At 39.2% G+C, this 24,164-nt stretch overlaps 1 protein-coding gene across 4 annotated transcripts in view; it reads left to right on the forward strand.

The window, feature by feature from the left end:
- The window catches only part of FGD6 (FYVE, RhoGEF and PH domain containing 6), a 108,175-nt gene that overhangs the window by 15,351 nt on the left and 68,660 nt on the right, over nt 1-24,164 (forward strand). For 3 of the 4 annotated variants that reach the window (XM_027591643.2, XM_027591645.2, XM_027591646.2), the window contains one exon: nt 22,533-22,677. In XM_027591643.2, coding sequence (XP_027447444.1) covers nt 22,533-22,677 — 145 coding nt within the window. The remainder of the gene's footprint in view (nt 1-22,532; nt 22,678-24,164) is intronic. The other variant, XM_027591644.2, reaches the window with a different exon arrangement.

The following is a 24,164-nucleotide window of genomic DNA, read 5'->3' on the forward strand; positions in this document are numbered from 1 at the left end:
GAAATAATAAACACTGAACAAAGAAAGTCAGTTTCCCCTGAATGTTTGGATAAAAATAAAAAGGAAAACAAACACATTTAGCCTTTTTCTGTTTGAAATGGTGCAACTGCTTATTCTTTAGCTCCTGTGGATTCCATTGAAAACTCTGTTTTACTTAGGTCATATATTTTTTTGAAGTCAGTTTCTTGGTAACATATTTATGACAGTTGATATATTTTGGTGTATGTTAGTAACATTAGGAATTAAAGAATAGATTTGGCTTTTAAAAAATTCAGAATAGGGGCGCCTGGGTGGCTCAGTCATTAAGCGTTTGCCTTCGGCTCAGGTCATGATCCCAGGGTCCTGGGACCAAGCCCCGCATCGGGCTCCCTGCTCGGCGGGAAGCCTGCTTCTCCCTCTCCCACTCCCCCTGCTTGTGTTCCCTCTCTCACTGTGTCTCTCTCTGTCAAATAAATAAATAAAATCTTTAAAAAAAAATTAGAATAGCTTGTTCTTTGTTTTCTTCATCTGAAAGCAGTTCTGATTTGAATTGTTTGGCAATTGTAATTTCAAGTCCAGGAAAGTTGGTAAAATGTATAAGAAGGAATAATTGGTGACTTTTTTCCTTTCTGTTGGTCTTTAGATATATCCACAGTCACAGGTCAGCAGAAATTTCCATTTAAATGAGTAGCTGTTTCACTTAGATTTTCTTTGCATGATTCCACTGTTAGAAGCATGAGGGGAAAGCACAGTCCCTCACTACTGCTGTGTTAGGTTGTGGGAAGGACTTGGGACAGGGGAGGGAGGAATAAATAATGAGATTGTTCACTGAGTCCAGATATGATTTATTTGGTATCAAGTTTGGGTGACGAAACTTAAACGGGGCCTTTTGGGTAGTTTGAGAAATTTGGAAAGTTAGGTATGCCTTTTGGTTGTTTTAGGTCAGATGTAGTCATAAAACCATTAAATTTTAGAACTAATGGAGTCATTTTAAATCATCAAGTGCAGCCTCCTCGTTCACTGATGAAGCCAAGCCCAGCAAGACTTGTTGACTTTCCCCACACCACAGAGATGGTAAATGGCAAAATCAAGGCTCCAACCTGCTGCTTCAAAATACCACATTGCCCCTTCTAATGCTGTTGTGGAACCTTTGCAGAGAAAGTCAGCAAGATTTCGAAAACTCAAGTGATCTTAGTTGTTGCAAAAAGGTTCAGGTTTGCTTGTGACGTTGCCTTTTTTTCTTCTGTTATAACAGATGGACAGGAAAGGAAGGACAGCAGCATACAGCTTATGTGCATATGAACACAGGGTTATATGTGCATATGAACACAGGGTTATATGTGCATATGAACACAGGGTATATGTGCATATGAACACAGGGTTATATGTGCATATGAACACAGGATTACATGGCTCCTATATTTAAGGTGATTTCAGGGAGATGAGGGTTCAGACTAACCAGAAACTTTTTAGCCAGCAAATATCTGGTGCTACTAACATATGTTAACAAAACTTTCTTCCCTTCATTATCTGACTCCCCATCAATCCAGTTTCTCCCCCGCCTTCACCAAAAGTTCATCAGCCAGATAATACCAAAGATAAGAAATGCTGTTAACATCACATAGCTCAGACTCTGTGCTAAATAGTAATAGCTACTGTTTACTCAGTATTTCTGCTATGCCAGGCATCATGCTAGGAGCTCTTGCATGTGTTTATTTTAGTCCCTGCTATCCTGTAAGACAGATACTATCTTTTACAGATGAGGAAACTAAGACTTAGTGAGGTTAAGGAACTTGCCTACGGGCACAGAATTAATATGTAGGTAAACTGAGTATGGAACCAAGTTTTCTGATCCTGAGACATACTGATTTTAAATCAGAACATGTTCATATTGTTCTGTGCTGCAAGGCATTGGTTTTGCACTTTTGTTTCTTTTTATGTTTGATATTGGTAGAGGTCTGTGAATCTTCTACCCAGGGGACAAAATATTTCTGGCCCCAATTTGTTCAGTGTCTAGAAGGAAAACCCAAGGACATCTGCAGTGATATGTATAGACATCAATGAGCATTTTCAGAGGCCCCATTTTTCATGCAAGAAAAACTCATTGGTTAGAAAGTTTTTATGGTTAGGAAATTGATGTTTTATTTGCATTTAGTCAAGTTAGTGGTGGCTGCTATTCAAAGCAAGTTAAAATGGTTCCTGTCATTTAGCCCCATTTCGTGGGGACATCAGTGACACAGAAAGGACCATGCATGTCTCATATTTTCCCACTGATTTACATGAAAGTTACTTTTTAGCTGTTATCACTGTTTTTGATTTCATTTCATTCCCTGTCAAATACTTTCTGACCTCTAAAGCACGGTAGTTTAATAGTTAATTACTATTTATGGATCCCCAAAGTAAATAATTTTGTAAGGCTGAAATACCTTTTATGATAACATCCTAGCCTTATTATCTTAACGAAAAAACAGATTTAAATGAACGGTAGGGTTTTTTTCCCCAAAGAAGCAGGTGATACACTAGTTGAATATTAGAGGAAATAGGATTTCTGCAATCTTGTGAATTATGAGGGGGCAAGATCTGGGAACTGGGCAAGGAAGCACATTCATTTGGGCTGTAGGTTGAGAGAAATTCTTAGATGAGCACTGCTTGCACCATTTCTGGGGCGGCTGACATAGGTCAGGATCACTGACCATGTCTACCAAGAGGCTTGCAGATTCTACCTCCAAGGTGACACTGATCATGATGCCTCTTTGTGACTTTTTAATTTGGCATCTGTAGTCATCCTTCTTCGGCTCAACTGAATTTGGCTAGTTTTATTTTAAGCAAATAAAGGCTGAAAATCGTATTCTAGAAAACATATTTAAATTCCTTCTGTGCACACCCAGCTGGGGTTTTAACACCCTGCTTCATAAAATATTTACAGGGCTGATTACAAGCTTCTCTAAAGCAAGCCTGGTAAGACTTCTACTTGGGTATTAAAGATAGATACATGTATATGAAAGAACTCAAACTATATTTCATTTGAAATATCCTATAATTCCAACTTCTAATGAATTTGTAGTTTTTTTTCTCTCAATCCAAATTAAAATCTATCCAGAAATAGCTACACAATGGACATCATTGTGAGGATGTTTCATTATCAAAGAACATGTAAGTGTATGCTTGCATTTTTTAAAAAAGATTTATTTATTTGAGAGGGAGGGAGAGAGAGAAAGCAAGCAAGCATGAGCAGGGGGAGGGAGAGGCGGAAAAGCAGACTGCCCACTGAGCAGGGAGCCTGATGTGGGGGCTTGATCCCAGGACCCTGGGATCATGACGTGAGCTGACACTGCCCTATATATCACTGGTTTCCTGCATCTCACATTGTTTTATGCTAAAACAGGATAGAAAGGGGTTAGTGGAGTGCTACTGCTCTGAAGGCTTTTGTTAGAAGAGGCTGCTGAAATCCCATGGCCTTAATATGCCAGTTTTCCATGACTCTGATGCCCAAAGACTCCTACCTAATGACAGTTGATTTCAAAGGCGTCTGGTTCCCATGTAAACATAGTGAAATTTTAAAACTGCTCGCGGGGATATTTTCAAGTGTTTTTATTCCCTAGTAAGCTAATGAACTACTTCAGAGACAGTTGTTTTAGATTTTATTTTAAGCAATTTATATAGAGAATTTTGATAAAATATAGATTTTACGTTTATAGAAATTAGTAAACTTAATTCCCCTTGGATAAACCAGAAACCAAATAATTACCTCTTATTATGCCCTTCTCTCACACTGGTCTCAACATTTGGGAATTGCAGGGTGGGGAATCAGACAAGAAGTCAGAAAAACTAAGGACAGTTCCTATTGATAAGGAATTTACAATCTGGTTTATTAATTTTTTAAGTTGAAATTGTTACTGATATAACTGTGGATTCATTGTAGTTGTAAGAAATAGTACAGAGAAAAACTAGTATCCTTTAGCTAGTTTCTCCTCATGGTAACATTTTGTAAAACTATAGTAAAATAGCACAATGAGGATATTAACATTGATACAGTCTGCTAATCTTACCTAGATTTCCCTCATTTTACTTGTACTCAGTGTGTATATATGTTTTTAGTTCTATATAATTTTATCACACGTTGGTTTGTGTATCTACCATCACGGTGAAGATGCTGAGCAATTCCATCATTGCAGAGATCCCCCTTGTTACCCCTTTATGACCACACTCTCCTCCCACCCATCTCATTCCCCAAACCTCGGCAACCAACAATCCATTTCAAATATTTTGTCATTTCACAAATGTTATATATAATGGAATCATAATTCATTCAGCATAATTCCTGGAGATTCATCCAAGTTGTTGCATGTATCTGTAGTTCTTTCCATTTATTGCTGAGTAATATTCCAGTTAAAGGACATCCAGGTAAAGGGCCGTTTCTGCCGTTTGGCTCTTAAGAATAAAGCTATAATGAACATTCACATATAGGTTTTTGTGTGAACATGTTTTCATTTCTCTGGAATAAATACCAAAAGTACAGTTATGGGTTGTGTGGTAATTGCATGTTTATTTTTAGGAGGTACTGCCAAACTTTTCCAGAGTAGCTGTACCATTTTACTTTCCCACCAGCAGTGTACAAATAGTTCGGTGTCTCCACATCCTCTTCAGCACTTGGTGTTTGCTACTTTTTTTTAGCCATCCTGATAGGTGTGTAGTGACATCCATTGTGATGCATTTTTCATTTCCTTGATGGCTGATGATGTTAAATATCTTTTCATGTGCACATTTGCCATCTATATATCCTCTAAGGTGAAATCTCTGTTTCTTTGGCCCATTTCGAATGAGAATTTTTGGTTTATGGTTTTTAAAGAATTATCTTGTAATTCAGCATATTTGGTGCCTTGCTCCCTAGAGAATAAAATTCAAACTCTTTACCTTAGTGTATAAGACTTTTTGTAGTCTGGCCCCAGTTGGCCTTTCTAATCTCATGAGTTTGCCCACCTGTATGAGACTGACCAACATTACTAAGCACTCTGTTCCCTTTCATAGCTTTGTTCTACTGACACACCCTTCCCCCTAGACGGATTATGTCATCCTTCCTGACCTAACTCAGATGTTACCTTTTGTGAAAATCCCCCCTTCCAGTGTAGGAAAGGTAAGAAAATAATCCTACCTCCTCCACCTATCCACTGTCCCACTTACCCAGTTCTGTTGTTCTAACACTTCTTATTCCCTTTGGTATATAATCTATTTACTTACTTGCCCATATGTCTCTCTTACTAAAATACAACCTGCATGAATGAGAGGCATTTAATTTTGCTACATCGCTTTCTCCCCAGTGCCTAGAACAATGCCTGACATATCGTGGGCACATAGTAAATATTTACTGAAACACTGAATGAAGAAGTGAATTTGTAGGTACTTGTGTTGCCACTCCCTTCCATAGCATATTGCCTAGCATATCCTGTTTATTGGTGTCATAAAATTAATAGATGCCATCTACTGTATTGATTGTGTACCAAGCAGTACAGGTCACCCCTTTTCTTGGTCTGCTTTTGGAGAGCACTGCCTCATCATTTTTTCATAGCAATTTGTTAGCCTCACCCTAGGACTCCCTCCAGAAAAAGAAACATAAGATACAAGAAATATAAGAATAAATATTATAAGAGAGTATAAACATCTTTGTGTCCCTGGCCTCAGCAGATACCTGGCATAAAATAGGTGGACACATCTGAGTAAATAGTTGTCAGGTTATATGTTGCTTTTACTTGAGTGAGGTCAGAATCCAGCTGCATTTTGAGTAAACCTGTGTCCCAATGACCAGGCTTCTAGAATGCACAGGAAACATCTGTTAATTTTGGAAAGGAATTACACCGACTTGGAGATTTGTTAAAACAGAGCTCCCTTAGAGAAGAGAAATTGAGCTAAAAGACTTCACATGAGTATCTTTATTAGATAGTGAGCATCCTTCCATGTTATGGAATTGCTTGTTTTTGTTTTTGTTTTTGTTTTAAGATTTTATTTATTTATTTGAGAGAGAGCATGAGAGGGGAGAAGGTCAGAGGGAGAAGCAGACTCCCTGCTGAGCTGGGAGCCCGATGCGGGACTGATCCTGGGAGTTTGGGATCATGACCTGAGCCGAAGGCAGTCACCTAACCAACTGCGCCACCCAGACACCCCATGTTATGGAATTGTTAAGCAAGAAACATTCCATTCCACTCATTCCATTGGTAGTCTTACCAAAACCGCAGAAAGAAGCCATAGGCCTAAATTCCTGTGCCAATCAAAAACCATTTTTGACAGTTTCTCAAAGTAGTATAGATCTTAAGGTACCTGTCTTGATGTGCTATGCAGAAAATGCAGACAATTACTAAAAAAATAAATAAAAATTTTTATGAAACTCTTCTTAAAGGAAAGACCTGTCTTTATGTCTTATATGTAGTTAGAAAAGTGAAATTAAAAAAAAAAATCCTAGCAGTTTGTAGGTACCTTTGGAGTTAGCCAGAATTTACTAAGATGCCCCCAAGTCCTGGTAAAGGCCTTGTGCAATTTTTATATATATGGGGAAACAACTGAAATGATATAGCTACAGAAAATGTGCTTTCTCTTATAGTATGAATTACTATTTTAAACTCTTTGTTGTTTGCAAATAAAGTGTATTATGAACACCAATCTGGAGTAGTTGGGTATCCAGATGGGAAAAATATAAGAGTCTTACCTAAAAAATTATAAAATCATCTAGAAAAATGCTAACTTAAGAAAACTTCTTACCCTTCCTTGTCTTTTAGTATTCTCACTGTATAACTGATAAAATCCCATGTTCTAGCTATTAAGAAGACAAGTAAAATATAGAATATGCTTGTGAATTTGCACAGATAACCTGTGAAAGCTATTTAATAGATTACATGTTTCCACTTAGTGTGTTAAATACTATTTCTAGGTAATGGGTTCTTACTGCACATCAAGTGTATACTGAGTACCATATTTGGAGAAGGATAAAATGACATTTTTTTTTTAAGATTTTATTTATTTATTTGACAGACCAGAGACAGCGAGAGAGGGAACACAAGCAGGGGGAGTGGGAGAGGGAGAAATAGGCTTCCCCCTGAGCAGGGACCCCGATGCAGGGCTCCATCCCAGGACCCTGGGATCATGACCTGAGCCGAAGGCAGACGCTTAATGACTGAGCCACCCAGGCGCCCCAGTATAAAAGGAATTTTAAAATGAGAATCAGTACTAAGGTTTTAGTGAAGAACATAAATTAAATATATGAAGGGTGAAAATTTTCTGTGACTATTAAAGAAATGGGTTTTGGTCTCATTAAGATATAGGAACTCTTTGTAGAGCAAAATTTAAACACTGAAAATAAGCAAATATGTTAGCTCTAATAGGTTCAGGAGCTTTTTTGATAGTAAAATTAGTTTAGGTGTATATATATATATATATATTTTTAAGATTTTATTTATTTATTTGAGAGAGAGAGAGAGAGAGCATGAGAGGGGAGAGGGCCAGAGGGAGAAGCAGGCTCCCTGCTGAGCCGGGAGCCTGATGTGGGACTCGATCCTAGGATTCCGGGATCATGACCTGAGCCGAAGGCAGTCGCTTAACCAACTGAGTGAGCTACCCAGGTACCCGAGGTATATGTATATATTTTTAAATTATTTTTTTAATTTTTATTTAAATTCAATTAGCCGACCTATAGTACATCTTTAGTTTCAGATGTAGTGTTCAGTAATTTATCAGTTGCATATAACACCCAGTGCTCATCACATCACGTGCCCTACTTAATTGGGTGGTGGGCATTAAGTAGTTTAGGTATATTTTTTATACCCAGTGGTTACTTGATTGTTGATGCTTTTGTATGGTAGGCTAAAATGAGATCTTAGCCATTTCATTGAAGGTAGCCTTATTTGATTGATTCTCCATAGTAGTAATTCTAAGCATCTTTTATTTTTATTGAGCCCTTGCCACTGTTAAGGAGCAAAGTATTTTCATGTGCTCTTCTGTACTGTACAGATTAGTATCTTTTCAGCTTGCTCATTGAAATCTTGGCCCCAGTAAATATTTCTTCTGGCCTTTCTGCTAATGCCCTCTGGGTAGATTCCATAAGTTAAAATCTGTGACTGTGATAGAAGCGTTGAGTTTACAGTAGCTTCTATTTTGCTATGCTTATCTGATGTTAGGGTGAAAACATTATTTCTTCCTTGGTTTTACCATACAGGGAATTTATCATTTTCCCTGACAGGCTGTAGGCAGTCTAGAGGGTTAGAAGTATGTTCCTTTATAGTCTGTCTACAGGAAGTATACTGAAAATTATTGCCGTAATCCACATGTCACCAAGGTCTGTTTTTTTTGCATTTTATGGGAGGCTTAGATGGGGATGGCTGTCTCCAGCCCATCCTCCCCCTTACCTTTGATCTTTTCTTCTTAAGTATTTTTAAAAAATGCTGTTTTTGAGGGAATCTTACAATAATTGAGATAACTAAACTTGGGGGAGGGAGAATAGAGATTTTCAATTCTTTGTGTTTTAATTTTTTTAATTATAAAAAGTTACATAGAATCCTTTTTTTTCCTTTTAAAGTTAAATGTGCAAAAGGTGAAAAGTAAAATGCTCCTTCCTTTCCCTCTCGTTATCCCCCTCCATTCCAGTTGAGAGAAGAAGTTTTCTGGGGGTTTTGTTTGTTTGCTTTTTTAAATACGGAAAGTTTTAGAATAAATGGAAAGTTTAGGGGTAGTTAATCTCTGTTCACAGGAGGCTTTTCTTATCTTGGAGGTACTTGAGAAAGGCAGAGGTTGTCAGCACTGTTTCCTCCTAGGCAGGAAGTCTTCCTTGTGTCACCTCAGTGCCTAACACAAAGCCTAACTCACCAGAAACTCAGTGAACAGCTAGGATAATGCAGACACACGTCACAGATGGGGGAGTGCAGCACGTCTGTCTTTGTACTTGCTCATTTCTTTACTTTTTCCCTCTTTTCTACTGTTCTCTGGTACCTGCTTCCTTCCTTCTCCTCCTTTTTGGTGACTTAAGCTAGTGGCTCAAAGTTAGGGATCAGGGTTTTGAAGTGCTGTCTGCTAAACTCTTTCTACTTTAGGATGAAAATCTGTAATTAGAAAAGAAATACAGGTGGGGCGCCTGGGTGGCTCAGTTGGTTAAGCGTCTGCCTTGTCCCTGGGTCTGGCCCCTGTTGGGCTCCCTGCTCAGTGGGGAATCTGCTTCTCCCTCTCCCTCCCTCTGTTCCTCCCCCAGCTTGTGCTCTCTCGCTTTCTCTCCAATAAATAAATAAAATCTTTAAAAAATAATAAAAGAAAGAAGAAATACTTCTCTTTACATTACATTGCAAAATAAATTTCCCATAACCAAAAGACTTAGCAGCTTCATTGCATGACACATGCTTTTTATAGCTTTCGGAGATCTTTTCAGTCTGTGTTGTTCATTGTGATCTTTATTTGCCAAAGTGGGATAAAGCTAATGTTTAAAAAGTTGCTTTTAAAAGTATCTTAAGATCTAATGGGACACGTCTAAATTAGTTGGTAACTGAAATTCTTCTAGAAATAGGAGACAGTGTTGTGTTGTAGGTAAAACTGATTATTCTGAGCTTCAGGATATTACTGTACAGTGAAATCACTGCTTCTTTTTGGGAGCTTACTACTTGTACGGTAATATCCTGAAGCTCAGAATAATCACAGTTTAGAACAAGACCAGGGGTGACCTGCTGTGAAACCATGGCTCAGATGATCTCATTGCAGGAGTTCTTTACTCAGCCATGTACACTGATGATGAGCTGTTTCACATGACTGATAATGCAGAAGCTTCTCTCTGAAGTCATTTTTTTTACAAATCTAGGCTTTTAATTGTTTAGAAGTAATTATTTTTTTTAATATTACAGATGACACTAAAGGTGTGAGGAGGGAGAGCATGCATACAAGTGAATGAGCTTTCTATGTACGAGGCATTGTTATTAGTACATTATTCATATAAATTCATTTAATCTTCATAAAGCCCTTTCAGGCAGGCACTATTATTATCCCTATTTTATGGATGAGGAAACTGAGGCAAATTGAGGTTAAGAGCTTATTACTCAGTTTTGTTTGGATAGTAAGTGGCAGAGCTCAGATGAAAACAGAAGCAGTTTTTGGCTCCAAAGCAGATATACTGCTTTTTTCTGGGTAAGCTACTAAACCGAGGTACAGTAAACTTTTTCCCTAAAGGGTCAGATGGTAAATATTTTAGACTTTACAGGCCATGTGATCTCTGTTGAAACTCTTCAACTCTGTGGATATAGCATGAAAGCAGCCATAGACAGTCCAAAAACAAATGTGTGTGGCTATGTTCCAATAAAACTTTATTTGTAGACACTGAAATTTGAGTTTTCTGTAATTTCCACATGTCACAAAATATTACTCTTGATTTTTTCCACCACTTAAAATGTAAAAGCCATTCTTGGCTCGTGGGCCTTACAAAAAGAAGCAGCAGACTGGACTTGTCTACGCATACCATACTATTTTTGTGTGGGATATAAGGATAAAGGTGTCATACTAAATTCTGTGGTAACCAGGGGTGAACAAGAGCAAAACCTTCCAGTTCCTCTTACCATTCATTCCACTTATGTAATGGACCAATTTGTTCTCTCCTCATGTCTGCTTTTTAAAAATTTGTCTTTATTTCCTGTCCGTTACATGTACTAGACATGTGCACATTATCTCATTCAATCTTCATAGCCCGTGGTATTCTCTCATTTTATAGGTTAGAGAAGAGTCTAAAGAGCCAGCCATTTGCACATAGCCAGGTGAGCGGTAGAGCCTAGATTCAAATGCAAGTCTGTCTTAGGTTTAGGTGTTTTTTCTTTTCTTTGCTATTGCCTTCTCTCTGCTCCTAGAAATGTGTGAAACTGTAATGAAATGCTTCTGACCCTGTCTAAAGTGAATCTCTGTATCTCACTTCTTAAATGCATGTTTATTTTTGCTTCCCTTCCATTTGTCCTGGCTTCAGCTTTCAAAGATGCTGTGCAGGTTTGTTAAAAATGTTAAGATGTTTCTTGATTTCCCAGTCAAGAAACCTAAAAGCAGGGCCTAGTTAATAATGTAACTAGTGAAAAGATATACCAATGCAGGGGAATAAGAGTGGAGGAAGAAAGCCCATGTCTGTTCCTGATGCCCTATCCAGCCTCCCAGTCTTGAAAAAATAGACCTGTGTCTCCAGTGTGCTCTGAGAAAGAAATGGGTTCCTCATGGGTCTCTGGAATTATTGATGATTCATAGGTGTGGCCTAGAGTAGACTTTTAGGACAGTTCTTTTGCAGATAGTACCTGAGGAAGACAAATGATAAGTAGAATTGTTCATGTATAGTTTTAAATAACAAAGTGAACTGATGTATTCATGAGTGACAATCTAACCTCCCCATCTTGGCTACTTATGGACTCGCAAGAAGCCTACCATCTATTCTTTTCCCCATAACAGTGGGAAATCCCAATTACAGGTTGTAGTTCCTGTTAGAAGATGGGCACACTCAAGTAGGCGTGGCTAAAATAAGATCTTGCGGGTGTCTGGGTGGCTCAGTCGCTAAGCATCTGCCTTCCATCCCAGGGTCCTAGGATTGAGCTCCGCATCAGGCTCCCTGCTCTGCGGGGAGCCTGCTTCTCCCTCTCTCACTCCCCCTGCTTGTGTTCCCTCTCTTGCTGTGTCTCTCTCTCTGTCAAATAAATAAATAAAATCTTTAAAAAAAAAAAGATCTTGGATAGAAAGCAGATGTCCTTTGAGTTTAACTACTGGTTTCCTGTAAGTCCCTACTACTTTATTATAGTGGGGTCTGTATTTAATGTAACATTGAATATTCTGTAACATGGAATGTGCTGTATTTCTGTTAACACATAACATTAATACCTTTAACTTGAAAATTGCTTAAGTTTATCATGGCAGACTTTGGATATATATACAAAATATAATTAGGTGTATAGGAAGCTAACTTGATATACCCTTCAAGGGGATTTATCAGGATAATTCTATTAGAAACTACCAGTGCACCTGCCTCGTACTTAAAGATCCCAGAAAATGGCACCCTCTTTGGTGGTTTTAATTATTTTTAATAATTAATACTTAACTTATTTGCATATAATTTTAAAATATATAACTTCATATTTAATTAATTTATAATATAATTAATAATGTAATTAATGATGTTTTGATTATTTCCTTTTCACCCCTGGGTGAGGAAGGGATTCCTACCCATGGGTTATGGGATTACTAGACACAGGACACCAGACAGATGAGATTGACAGCAGTTTGTCAGTCACATACAGCCTAGGGGAGGAGGACAATGCATGGAGGGCCACCGTGGGCCTCCAGGGCCACATGGAGATTGCACTTGGGAACAGAGTGAGTCATCAGGGGCTGTGGAAGCAGACGTCTATATGGTATCAAGGGAGTAGGGAGACCTTTGGTTCCCATGGGATGATGTGATTGGCTGGTTTGAATAATTGCACATGTTGACAAGGGGCTAAAAATCCTCTACTGTCTCTGTGATAGAGAAGGTTGTGTGGCTAGGGCACCCTATCTGAGGGAACAGAGTAGGAAGGGCAACTTGTACTTGGGCCATTTGGCGTCCTCTTGGATTTCCATAGATGTCAAGGCAGAACACAATAGGTATTACACCATAGTGGTTTCATACCAACTCACAATCACGAGCATAGCATGGGCAGAGGAAATGATCATATCTTTCCAAAAGTCTCACCACCTTTTCAGTGGCTGGTCTAATTATGATGAAAAGAAATTAGCAGAAGCAACATGGCGTGTACAATTGACACAAAAACACATGGTTACCCTGTGTAAGAAGGTAGTCAAAGGATGAAGTGCTTATCTTTATGTCCTCATCAACCAGTCTTTCTCCCCTGGCCCGGCTCCCCCACTAGGTTCCTATTCTAGTGTTAGAACCTGGCAAGGCCAAGGAGAGGGCTTGGGTTTGGATCCCCAGTTCCTATCATCCCAATCCCCATGATTGTCTTTTCTGCTGTGGCTGCTTGCCAAGAGAGGGATCTCGCTCTCTAACTTGGTAGACACCCTAACTTTTCATCACACAGAAATCCTCGCCACCACCTTACTCCCAAATACCTGTACCTCAAGCCTCTGACTGCCCCAGCCTGTATGCGGTGTCTCTTTTTCTGTTTCTGTAGCCCTCAGTGTCTGTGCACTGCCTTTAACATTTAGCGTGCACTAACTTTTAGTTGTACTCTCTTCAGGAAATAGTCCCTGCCTTCATGCTAATTATTGTGGTTATCCCAGTCCTTTCTGCCTTTATCTGGTTAGGAAAGTTTCACTCAGCTGGTAAAAAGAAAAGCAACCAATAGAATGTAGAGTTTGAACATTAAATAATTCTATGAGATTATCTTCATCCAGCCCCTAAAATAATATGATATATAATAAGCCCTCGATATTTATTGAAATAAATGGCATAGCAGTTTTACGTATTTTAAATATTATAGGATATATATGAAAATATATGTGTAAATATGTGTAAATATCTGTAAATATGAAGCATCTCCGTGCGCGCGCGCGTGTGTGTGTCTAAATGTGAAGCACTCTCATGTAGCCATCCCAACCTCATTATTTCTAGTGTCCTTTACTCATGAGTTATATATTACATAATGAGGAAGTAAAGGGAAGAAACGATGTTAGGTCAACTCTAACTTAAAATTTTTTTATTTTTCCACGGCTAAACACCATGTTTGCTACAATGACAACTGGATTGGCAACCTGCTGTATTTTATTTGGAGGCAATTCTAAGCTTGATCAGTGCTTTTCTATCTGTATTAAGAAAAAGATTTCGGTGCACATTTCTTGAAGAGTATTTTAAGGAATCATTCTCAAACCTCTCCAAATTTTAAGAAAACAAAATTGCTGGTAATTAAATGTTTGGTATTTATTTTAGCTAGTCCTTGTTTCAGGAGGCACTTTTATAACGATCTATTACTCTTAGCTAGGAGCAGCTCATGCTTGAATCAGATGCCTTCCAGCTAAGCTGGAGGGACAGAGTGCCTACTGGACTATGATCGGCTCTTGTGTCACTGGGATTGCACCAGGAACCCTGGAGAACATGATCATTCTTACTTATAGGCCAGGAATTCTCCCACAACCCAGAATGCTGTACGGTACGGTTCACTGTGGCATATGCATTAAGTTGTGTGTTTACTCTGTGGCTCCTGCAAAATGTTGAACAGTCCCTTTACAGCCTCTTTTTCTTTTTTTCTTTTTATGTTTTTTAAAAGATTTATTTATTTGAGAGAGAGAGAAAGAACAGGGGGAGCGGGAGAGGGAGAGAGAGAGAATCCCAAGCAGACTCCCCGCTGAGCACAGAGCCCAGCGTGGGGCTGGATAACATGACCTTGAAATCAAGAGTCTGATCCCAACAGACTGAGCCACCCAGGCGCCCCTCTTTTTCTCTTTTTAAAGTCATCAGCTGGCTGACCAGAAGGTCATTCCTCCCTATCTATTTTCTAGAGGCATACTAATGGTTTTCCCGAACAATCCCCTACAGGTTGTAAGGGTAAAGGCATAGTCTTTATACCTTTCCCACCTAAAAAGTAGTTAAAGGGATCAAATAAAGGCAATCTTGAAAATGTGCAGAGCTCCAGGGGGCATCTGACTGGCTCTGTCTGTGGAGTGAGTGACTTTTGACCTTGGGGTTGTGGGTTCAAGCCCCACATTAGGTATAGAGATTACTTAAGAATAAATCTTTAAAAGAAAATGTGCAGGGGCGCCTGGGTGGCTCAGTAGTTAAGCCTTTGGCTCAGGTTATGATCGCAGGGTCCTGGGATCTAGCCCCGCGTCGGGCTCCCTGGTCCGTGGGAAGCCTGCTTCTCCCTCTCCCACTCCCCCTGCTTGTGTTCCCTCCCTCACTGTGTCTCTCTCTGTCAAATAAATAAATAAATCTTAAAAAAAAAAAAAAAAAAAGAAAGAAAATGTGCCGAGCTCCAAACCTGGGGAGGGGGGCAGGGAGAGGGACAGGAGTATCTTTCTTGTTTTGGTTTGTTTTTTTCTTATCTCCCTGAGAAAGGACTAAGCTGTACCTAAAGAGTTGGTGCTCTGAACCATCTTGATAAAACTTTCCAAAGTTTCTGGGTTTGTGGTGTGTGTGTGTATGTGTTGTCTTTGAAAAAGTAATAATACACATATTAAAAAATGTTTTTTAAAAACACCAAAGGGTAAATTATGAAGTCTCTCTTAACTCAGAACTTAGTCCCAGAGGCAAACATTGTTATCAGTTTCTTCTGGATCTGTACAGAGATATCTACTGGCATATTTGTACTTTTGGGTATGTGTGTACATTTTATATACAAACATATACATACATAAACATGTATATACATATATATGTTTTTATGTGTATGTGTTCTTTTGCTTTTGCTTTTTTACACAAATGAATGCACAGTGCTCCATGCCTTGATTTCTTTTAAACCCAGCAATATCCTTGGAGAACAGTCTATATCATCGTGCCTAGATCTACTTCATTTTTTTTTTTTATTTTTTTAAAGATTTTATTTATTTGACAGAGAGAGACAAAGCGAGAGAGGGAACACAAGCAGGGGGAGTGGGAGAGGGAGAAGCAGGCTTCCTGCTGAGCAGGGAGCCCAACGCGGGGCTCGATCCCAGGACCCTGGGATCATGACCTGAGCTGAAGGCAGATGCTTAACAGCTGAGCCACCCAGGTGCCCCTCTACTTCATTTTTTAAACAGCTGTTGAGAAATTCATTGTATGGATGTGCCCCAACTTATTTAACCAGGCTCTGATATTAATGGCCATTGATGCAAACTCCTTTTAGCACGGTTTCTTTGTAGTTAAAAACCGTCCTGACTCTAACATTACTTAAATAAAGCAGGTGTGACATCTGGGTAGGTTCTCTTGACTTTAAGGAATTTTGAATTCTGTGGAGTTTTGTTTGTTTGTTTTTTGAACCATTTTCGGAGTTGTCCTGTTATGACTATTTTAAATAGCAGCCTCAGCGTACTGACTCTGATTTTGTTTTTAATCATTAGGCTACAGTTTAGAGAATCCTAGTGACAATTCATTTCTGGGGAAGGGAAGGGGAATGGTATTTAAAAGGTTAAGGTTGCCCCTGGAAAACGAAGTGAGCGTGTTTTTCAGGTCCGTCACTGAAGCCTAGTATTCCTTCCTGACAGTGTCCGCCAAAACCAGCTTTTAAACAGTCCTCCAGTTTAAATTTCAGGGAAGCTGGGTATTTCTCTGTGGTTCCTTCTTCTGAAGCCGTAGAACCCCAGCTGATTAGTTTTAAAAGGCTTAGTTGTTAACACCTCTAAAATTCATAAACCAAAGAGTAAAACACTAAGTGTGTGCATTTTATGCTGCAAGTTTCTTTTCACTTACTTTCCTTTTTGTGGTAACAAACTCCTGCTGTGCTATCCCCCATTGTAGTGATTTTATTTATTCATATTCTATGTTTTATTAATCAAAGTGTTTAACTGAAAGAAGTGATTATGTTATATACATATGTGAAATTATAGACCTTTTTTAACTAAAGTCCAGATAAATTATTAATTTTTAAAATTAAAATAAAGTTTGTCCTAACAGTCTTTCAAAAGATTAAAAACTAATGTATATTTAAAAACTAATGAATACACCTTTATTTAAGGGGAAGGATTTCCGCTATTATAGTGTAATATGAACATCACCCGTCCACAACCTTACATGTTATTGAAGCATTGAAGTTTCTTTTTAGTCAAAGCAGTCAGTAATAGAGAAGACCTATCATGATGTGGTTTGCCTCTTAGCATGGAGGGGTCACACTTGAAGAATTTGATTTTTGTTCAGGTCAGACAGGTTTGCTTCAGACTCTGTGTTATCTTTTGGCTTGTATGTTCTGTCACCCTGTCTCTGCATGTACTTAAAATAATTGTTCAAGATCCCATGTTTGGAAAACCTAAAAACATGCCACAAGTCCATGAATCTTGCTTTTTTCGAGGATGAAAATGGCCACATATACCTATTTCACAGTTGTGTCAGGTTTCCTAAAGGTAGTAGAGAAATAACTTACTCATTTTAGGGGTAGTTCCCAGGTAAGTCCTCTGAGTGGAAAAATGGAGAACATTCTCCAAGTACTGTGTAATTGTGGATTTGATTCATGGCTTTCAACCTGATACTGGAATCTGAAATTCAGTAAAGGAGCTGAAGTACCTGAATAAAACATATTCTGGTGAAACTAAATAGAAACACTTCTGGTGAAAATTGTGAACCAATAGTATGTAGTTGGCATATAATAATATGTAACTTGTGAAATTTTTTTGCTTATTTTTCTATGTAACGTTCATCCTTAAGTGCTTCCCAGTAGTTTTTTCCATTCATTCTGCAATAAATATGAAAACAGCCAAAGGAAACGCATAATCACCAAGTCATAATGAGACAGCATTTGTAAAAGAATTATAACAACATCCTGAGGACTAGCAGTTTCTGTTCAGTTTGGTCCAGGAGTAGAAGGAAGAGGAAGAGAAAAATCACAGAGGTTCAGATTTACATGTTGTGACTTGAAAATGAGAAAGAAACTTTGAAGCTGAGGATATTGGAATAACCTTTTTTCTTCCAAGTTTGGAAGGAATTACATGGAACATTCATTGTTTAAGGGGCTCAGATTAAAGTGGCACACGAGAGAGGAAAAAGGTAACTGGATTCATCAACAACAGAGGATAGGATTCAGTGCTTTCAGAGTGTTCTTCAGTCCACTCTGCTGCTCCTTTTCCTTTCTCTGCTCTCCTTGTCCCCCTTCCCCTCCCTTTGCTGGAATTTTCAGTTTAATGGAGGCTCACGAGAATGTTTTGGTGGTGATGTCTGGCTTAGCGCTGTACAGGTTTCACTTTCCTGAAAACTCTCAGGGGAGATGGATTAAATACGTATTTTTAAAAAGACATTTCTTTCTAAAAGAGAAATCCTCCTTCATGTGACGTCTTAACCTGAAAGAGAAATTTGATGTACTTCCAGTGAAGGGTATACTGTCCCTATATCGCAAAAACATAAACAAAAAATAAGTAATTTTTTAAAAAGTGATGGCATTAAATAACCAGTCCAAATGTGTCGATCTTTGACTTGTGGAACTGAAGAACAGCTGCCTAATCAGTGGGAATTTATTTCTGGTGTTATTTTCTCTGTCCTTACTCCATCCAGAAACAGATCGAACTTGGAAAGGATGGCCTAGGAGGTAGAGCCCAGTCCTGATTCTGTCCTGGTTGTGGTTGCAGCTTACTTTCCTTTTACTTCGATTATCAAATTATGAAATAACTGGGCAGGAGAGTGTAGAGGAAACACTATGTCCTGTTCCTCTAACCCAGAAAGCCAACAGTATTAGGACATTATCTTCCTGATAGTGGGAAGGAAATGTAAAGAATACGAGAGCCCCCAGCTTAATGACTGGCATCGGTAAGGAATCCATATTTCATTATCAGAGATCTATAGATTTGAAAGCTGTTAAGGATTACATGGGAAAATAGATTAATCAACAATTTTTTTTGGTTTGATCACGTAGAGATGAACGTGTAAGTGTGGATACTACATGCCATCTTTCTTGATTTTGCTGCTAAGCCCGTTATCTTTCCTTTAATATCATATCCCTTGTTAAGATATTTCTATTTCAGTTAATGTCCCCCTCATTTTGCTGGTGACTGTTCATGAAATCTTGAAGGAAGACTCAGATTTTTTCCTACGTCTTTACCCTGATGATTTTTTTTAACTCTTATATCCAACCCTTCCTCTTAATTCCTCATGTAGCTAACCTCATTTCTGCACTGTTGAAATTACTTCTTAGATCCCCATCTACTTCTGTCATGGTGCCTGCCTCCATTCGGCCCCCAGTTAGTTCACTGGCATTGGGTTACAAGATTAGCCTTCCTAAAACCTCACTTTGCTCACTTTCCTCCCTTCTAAGCTTCAGAAATCATAAACGGTCTCTCCTGTTTACCGTCCAGAGGGATGGGGAGCTCCTTTCACTTCAGTTTAATCTTTTGAGATCATCAAGAGGATCTCACTGATGCTAATTAGCAGGGCTGTCCTTTTCCCTTGTTGGGTGGGGGGAGTGGTGCAGAGGCTCTGCCTACAAGGCTGGATTGATGGAAGAGGTGTTATTCTCTTCCTTGTTGGCACTAACAAGAGAGAAGTACGGTAATGACATTCGCCTTGGAGTTCTCTTAAGGAAATCTCTGAGGTCTGCTGGAAGATTTGAGTCTTCTTGTTAAAGGCCTACAGGATGAGTGTGGACTCTTCTATTGTTTATGACCTTTGACAAGCTGGCACCTGTCATCCTCTCCAAGCTTTTTTTTCCATTAATTATGTATAGGAGAATCCTGCTGCAGCCAAAGTGTTATTTTTCTTTTCTGAATACAGACATCCCCACTTCCACACCATTGATTATGATGCCTAGGATGGCCCTTCTCCTATAAACCACACACTATTCCAGTATTACCCCCCAAAACCTTTCTTTGTGATCACCATCACCATAAATACCGTCTGAACTTCTGAAATTTAACACCCTTTGCTTTCTAATATAATTTTTGTGTATTCAGTAAAAATTTACTGAAGGCCTATTATGTCTTAAGCAATATGCTGAGGATTCAAATGAAAAAGACCCTTTACTTGTTTTTAGGAGTTTACATTTTAGCTCGGGAAACAAATAGGTCAGCCTGAACAGTGGAAGGAGATGATGTGGGATTCAGAAGAGACAAGTAAACTAATGTGGGAGAGGGAAGGGGTAGCCAGGGAAGGTTTTCTGTAGGAAAGCAATTTTCAGAACTAAAATCTCCCAAGATGGGACGCGTGGGTGGCTTCGTTGGTTAAGCATGTGCTTTTGGCTGAGGTCATGGTCCCAACGTCCTGGGATCAAGTCCTGCATTGGGCTCCTTGCTCAACGGGGAGCCTGCTTCTCCCTCTGCCTTCCACTTCCCCTGCTTGTGTGCTCTCTCTCTCTGACAAATAAATAAATCTTAAAAAAAATTTTCCCAATATTTTGTGGCAGTTATGTTTTGATCCATATCCTTTAAATATTTTTTTTTAGGGCGCCTGGGTGGCTCAGTCGGTTAAGCGACTGCCTTCGGCTCAGGTCATGATCCTGGAGTCCCGGGATCGAGTCCCACATCGGGCTCCCTGCTCGGCGGGGAGTCTGCTTCTCCCTCTGACCCTCTTCCCTCTCGTGCTATCTCTCATTCTCTCTCTCTCCAATAAATAAATAAAATCTTTAAAAAATATATATTTTTTTAAAGATTTTATTTATTTGACAGAGAGAGACACAGCGAGAGAGGGAACACAAGCAGGGGGAGTGGGAGAGGGAGAAGCAGGCTTTCTGTGGAGCAGGGAGCCGGATGCAGGGCTTGATCCCAGGACGCTGGGATCGTGACCTGAGCCGAAGGCAGACACTTAACAACTGAGCCACCCAGGCGCCCCCATATCCTTTTAATACTTAAAGGTATTTTTTTTTCCTTGTTCTTAAATGTTAACTTTTGTAAATATTTATATCCCTAATGGTTGTGGCAACTAGATGCATACTATCTCCTTAATAATGTCTTTCCAAATGTTGGACCAAGAAACACCTCTCGGGGTGCCTGGGTGGCTCAGTTGGTTAAGCGACTGCCTTGGGCTCAGGTCATGATCCTGGAGTCTAGGCTTGAGTCCCGCATCGGGCTCCCTGCTCAGCAGGAGTCTGCTTCTGCCTCTGACCCTCCCCCCCTCATACGCTCTCTCTCCCTCAAATAAATTAATAAAATCTTTAAAAAAAAAAAAAAAGAAACACCTCTCAGCTCTCCCTTCAGACAAAATAAACTTAAGTTCCTCACAGCTGCTACAAGCTCTGTTACTAATTATTCAAAAATTTTACACTGTTGAGTCTAAAAGAGTGCACTGATTGAAAAAACCAGATTACTGGGATTTTGTTATAACCAGATTGTGATTCAGTGCAGTAGGGTGAGGCCTGAAGTCCTGTATTTTTAAAAAGCTTCCTGATGATCGCTTCTCGGCCTTTTGGCTAAGATCAAGTGTAGTAAAAAGCTTCCTGGTGATGCTGAAGCTGCTCATAGATTTGAACATGTTTTGAGTAACAGGGGTTTAGAGGATGTAAAGAGATAAAGAATTAACGATAAAAAACGAGTGAAGGTACGTTTTATTTATATGGATGTATCCTGCAGTCTCTCTATCCTGTTAACTTTATTTACTCTAGCTGATTTAAATCACATAATTACCCAACTGCATTGGGCTCCTGTTCCTGCGCCCAGAGACAGTGAATCTTACCCGTGATCTGACTAGGAAGCTTCCGCTCTCCACCCCCAACTCCTCCCTGGGGAGTGAGTCTTCTCCATGTCATGGAGCTATGATCAGGTGCGCACTCACCTACTTGAGGCTGTGATATGATTCCCCGAGGCCCTCCAGCTACTGAATAATAAGGAACCCCTGTCTTTGGAAGAGGGAGGTGTTCCTTTTGGCATTCTGCCTTCCTCAAACTGGTTTGTATAACAGTTGAGTTCCAGGAATGGCATCTGAGGCTGTCTATATGTGTAATCAGGAACTGGCAGAGAATTCAACTTTAGCTTTTAAGATTCCTGTTAGAAATTTTCATAACTTGCAGGAGCCTTGGCAGTTGAGTGACCTGCCCTTGACCCGTAAAGGGACCTGCCAGGGTGAAATGCAGCTGTCTCTTTATTCTGAGTATTTCCCCCTGATGATTTTCTGTGAATCTTTTACTGACTCTTCTATTCTGCAGATATTCTTTTGGACTGCAGACAGGAAAGCAGTTGCTGCAGATAATTTGTTCCTGAGTCTTTACAACCAAAGTTAGAATTATTTTTGTTGTCTTCCTGGGGAACTTTGCTATGGAATTCCCCCCCACAGACTGGATTGCAACAATGGCTCTTAGATTGAAGAGATCTGCCTCAGTACAAAGTGGGAATGTTGATATTAGGCTGGCGAGGCAGAGTTGGTAAAAATGGCCTGGTACAGTGATATTCAAACTTCCAACATGTATCCCCTAAGGGCCCTTCACCCCTAGAGTTTCTGATTCAGCAGGTCTGGATCAGAGCCCGAGAATTTTTAACATCCTTGTCCCTTCCCATTCCTTATGATGTGGTTACATAAAAGGAACTGGGGATAATCAGGGAGGCTGGGCACATGTTCACAGTAGCACATTCATTGTTTATTACCTCCCAATTCTAGTAGATTTGTTAGATGCTTTAAAAAAAAAGAAAAACAGACACAGGGAAACACCACCTCTTCTAATGTTCCCATGTAGCCAGTGAGTGCCCTTTTGTGGTAACCTAGCCTACATACTTAGGAGGCTTCTTGGTTCATAGGAGTAGAGACCTGATCTTTTCAAGGAAGAAGCTATGGAAGCCTAGGATTAGGGCAGCTGGGAAAATGAATTTGGGTTTTTGACAGCTGAGATAGCGAAAGAGAAGGGGAAGTTTGGCTATTTCCATCCTTGTGTTCACATCCCTTAGGTATACCTAGCTTACATCATAGGAATAAGATGGTTGATCCTGTGTGGGTTTTGGGGAGTATTCCTTGTTATTAAAGGTGACTAATGCGATACTTTCTACTGAAGCAGTTCTGGAGCATCCCAGGAGGGACACAATGATCTTGGTCTTAGCGAACTTCCTTCGGATGAGGAAGAAGACATCAACACTTCTGACGAAGACGATGTCAGCTCTGACTCTAGTAAAGGGGACCCTGACCTGGGAGACAAACAGGTATATGTTGGTATTTAATCGTTTCTACTTTTGTGTTTGTTGGTCTCTCATAACATTTGGAAATAATATTTATCAGCATGATAGACACAAAATCCCCAGTTAGTTTTTTCTTAAAACTTAAAAAATAAAATAGTTCTAATTTAAATTTAGTTCCTGCTATAATGTAGTATCTAAGATGTTATCACATTTCTAAACACACATCACTTAGAGTTTATTTAGTAATTTTTTGAGAAATTATTTTTGGCACTGTCCTTTGTTTCCTTTTGATAACAGAAATCCCCTCTCAGGATTATTCCTTGTATTGCTAGCAATTCTACTTGAAAGAAAGGAATTTAGATGCATTTCAGACTTAATGAAATCTTTTTAGAGATAGATAGAATAAAGAGTGCGATTAATAACATAGCGGGATTTCCTTTGAAGTGATTCAGTATTTGTATTTTCAGTAAACATAAAACAAGATTGGCCACATGTTGATAATTATTTAAGATATGTCTATACATGGAGGCTCATTATATTGTTTCTCTAGTTTGACAGGAATGCTTCATTATAAATATATGTTTTTTGAATAAAGACATCATTACAAAGGAAAAAATAGTATATTAACAATAACCCCAAGATGTGTTGGAACATTACAGCAAGACAGAATTTGAAAGGATCCACATAGCAAGCCTATCAAACCATAGAAGAGAAAATCCATGTCACCTAACTTCTATGCCATAACTTACCAATCAGTTGTTTCCTGTTTAATATATTTTTGCTTTGTTTAAATTTATTTCAGCCTTAAATGAGTGGCATAAGTTGTGTAATTGTCTGGATTTAAATCCCAGCTCCACCACATATGAGCTAGATGAGGAACTTTGGGCAAATTATTTAATATCTTTAAGCTAAAGAGCCCCCATTTTATTTTATTTTATTTATTTATTTTTTTTAAAAGATTTTATTCATTTCTTTGACAGAGACAGAGACAACGAGAGAGGGAACATAAGCAGGGGGAGTGGGAGAGGGAGAAACGGGCCTCCCCCCAAGGAGGGAGCCCGATGTGGGACTCGATCCCAGGACCCCGGGACCATGACCTGAGCCGAAGGCAGACGTTTAACGACTGAGCCACCCAGGCGCCCAAGAGCCCCCATTTTATGAAGAAAAGAGTTTATCTCAGAATTATGAGGACTAAATGATTTGATTTGTGTAAAGCCTTAGAACACTGTTCAGTACATCATAATAACTTAATGATTATTTGTTTCTTGTAAGACTTCATGCTGTAAAGTATTGAATCATAGAGTTGGGAGTAACCACTAGAAATTATTTAGCCTTAAGGCAGGTGAGTTTGTAAGATACCTAAGATGGACGAGTGACTGTTCTTAAAGGCTCACAGTATCCTTCAGCAGCATGTGGGTTTTACTTTGACTTTTAAGTAATTCCTGTGGTGTTTTACTGCTATCTGCCATCTCTGATTTGAAAACTTATTTTCCTTGTTGCTTCTTCACAGA

This window comes from Zalophus californianus, chromosome 9 (genome assembly GCF_009762305.2).
Source record: "Zalophus californianus isolate mZalCal1 chromosome 9, mZalCal1.pri.v2, whole genome shotgun sequence".
Taxonomy (NCBI): domain Eukaryota; kingdom Metazoa; phylum Chordata; class Mammalia; order Carnivora; family Otariidae; genus Zalophus; species Zalophus californianus.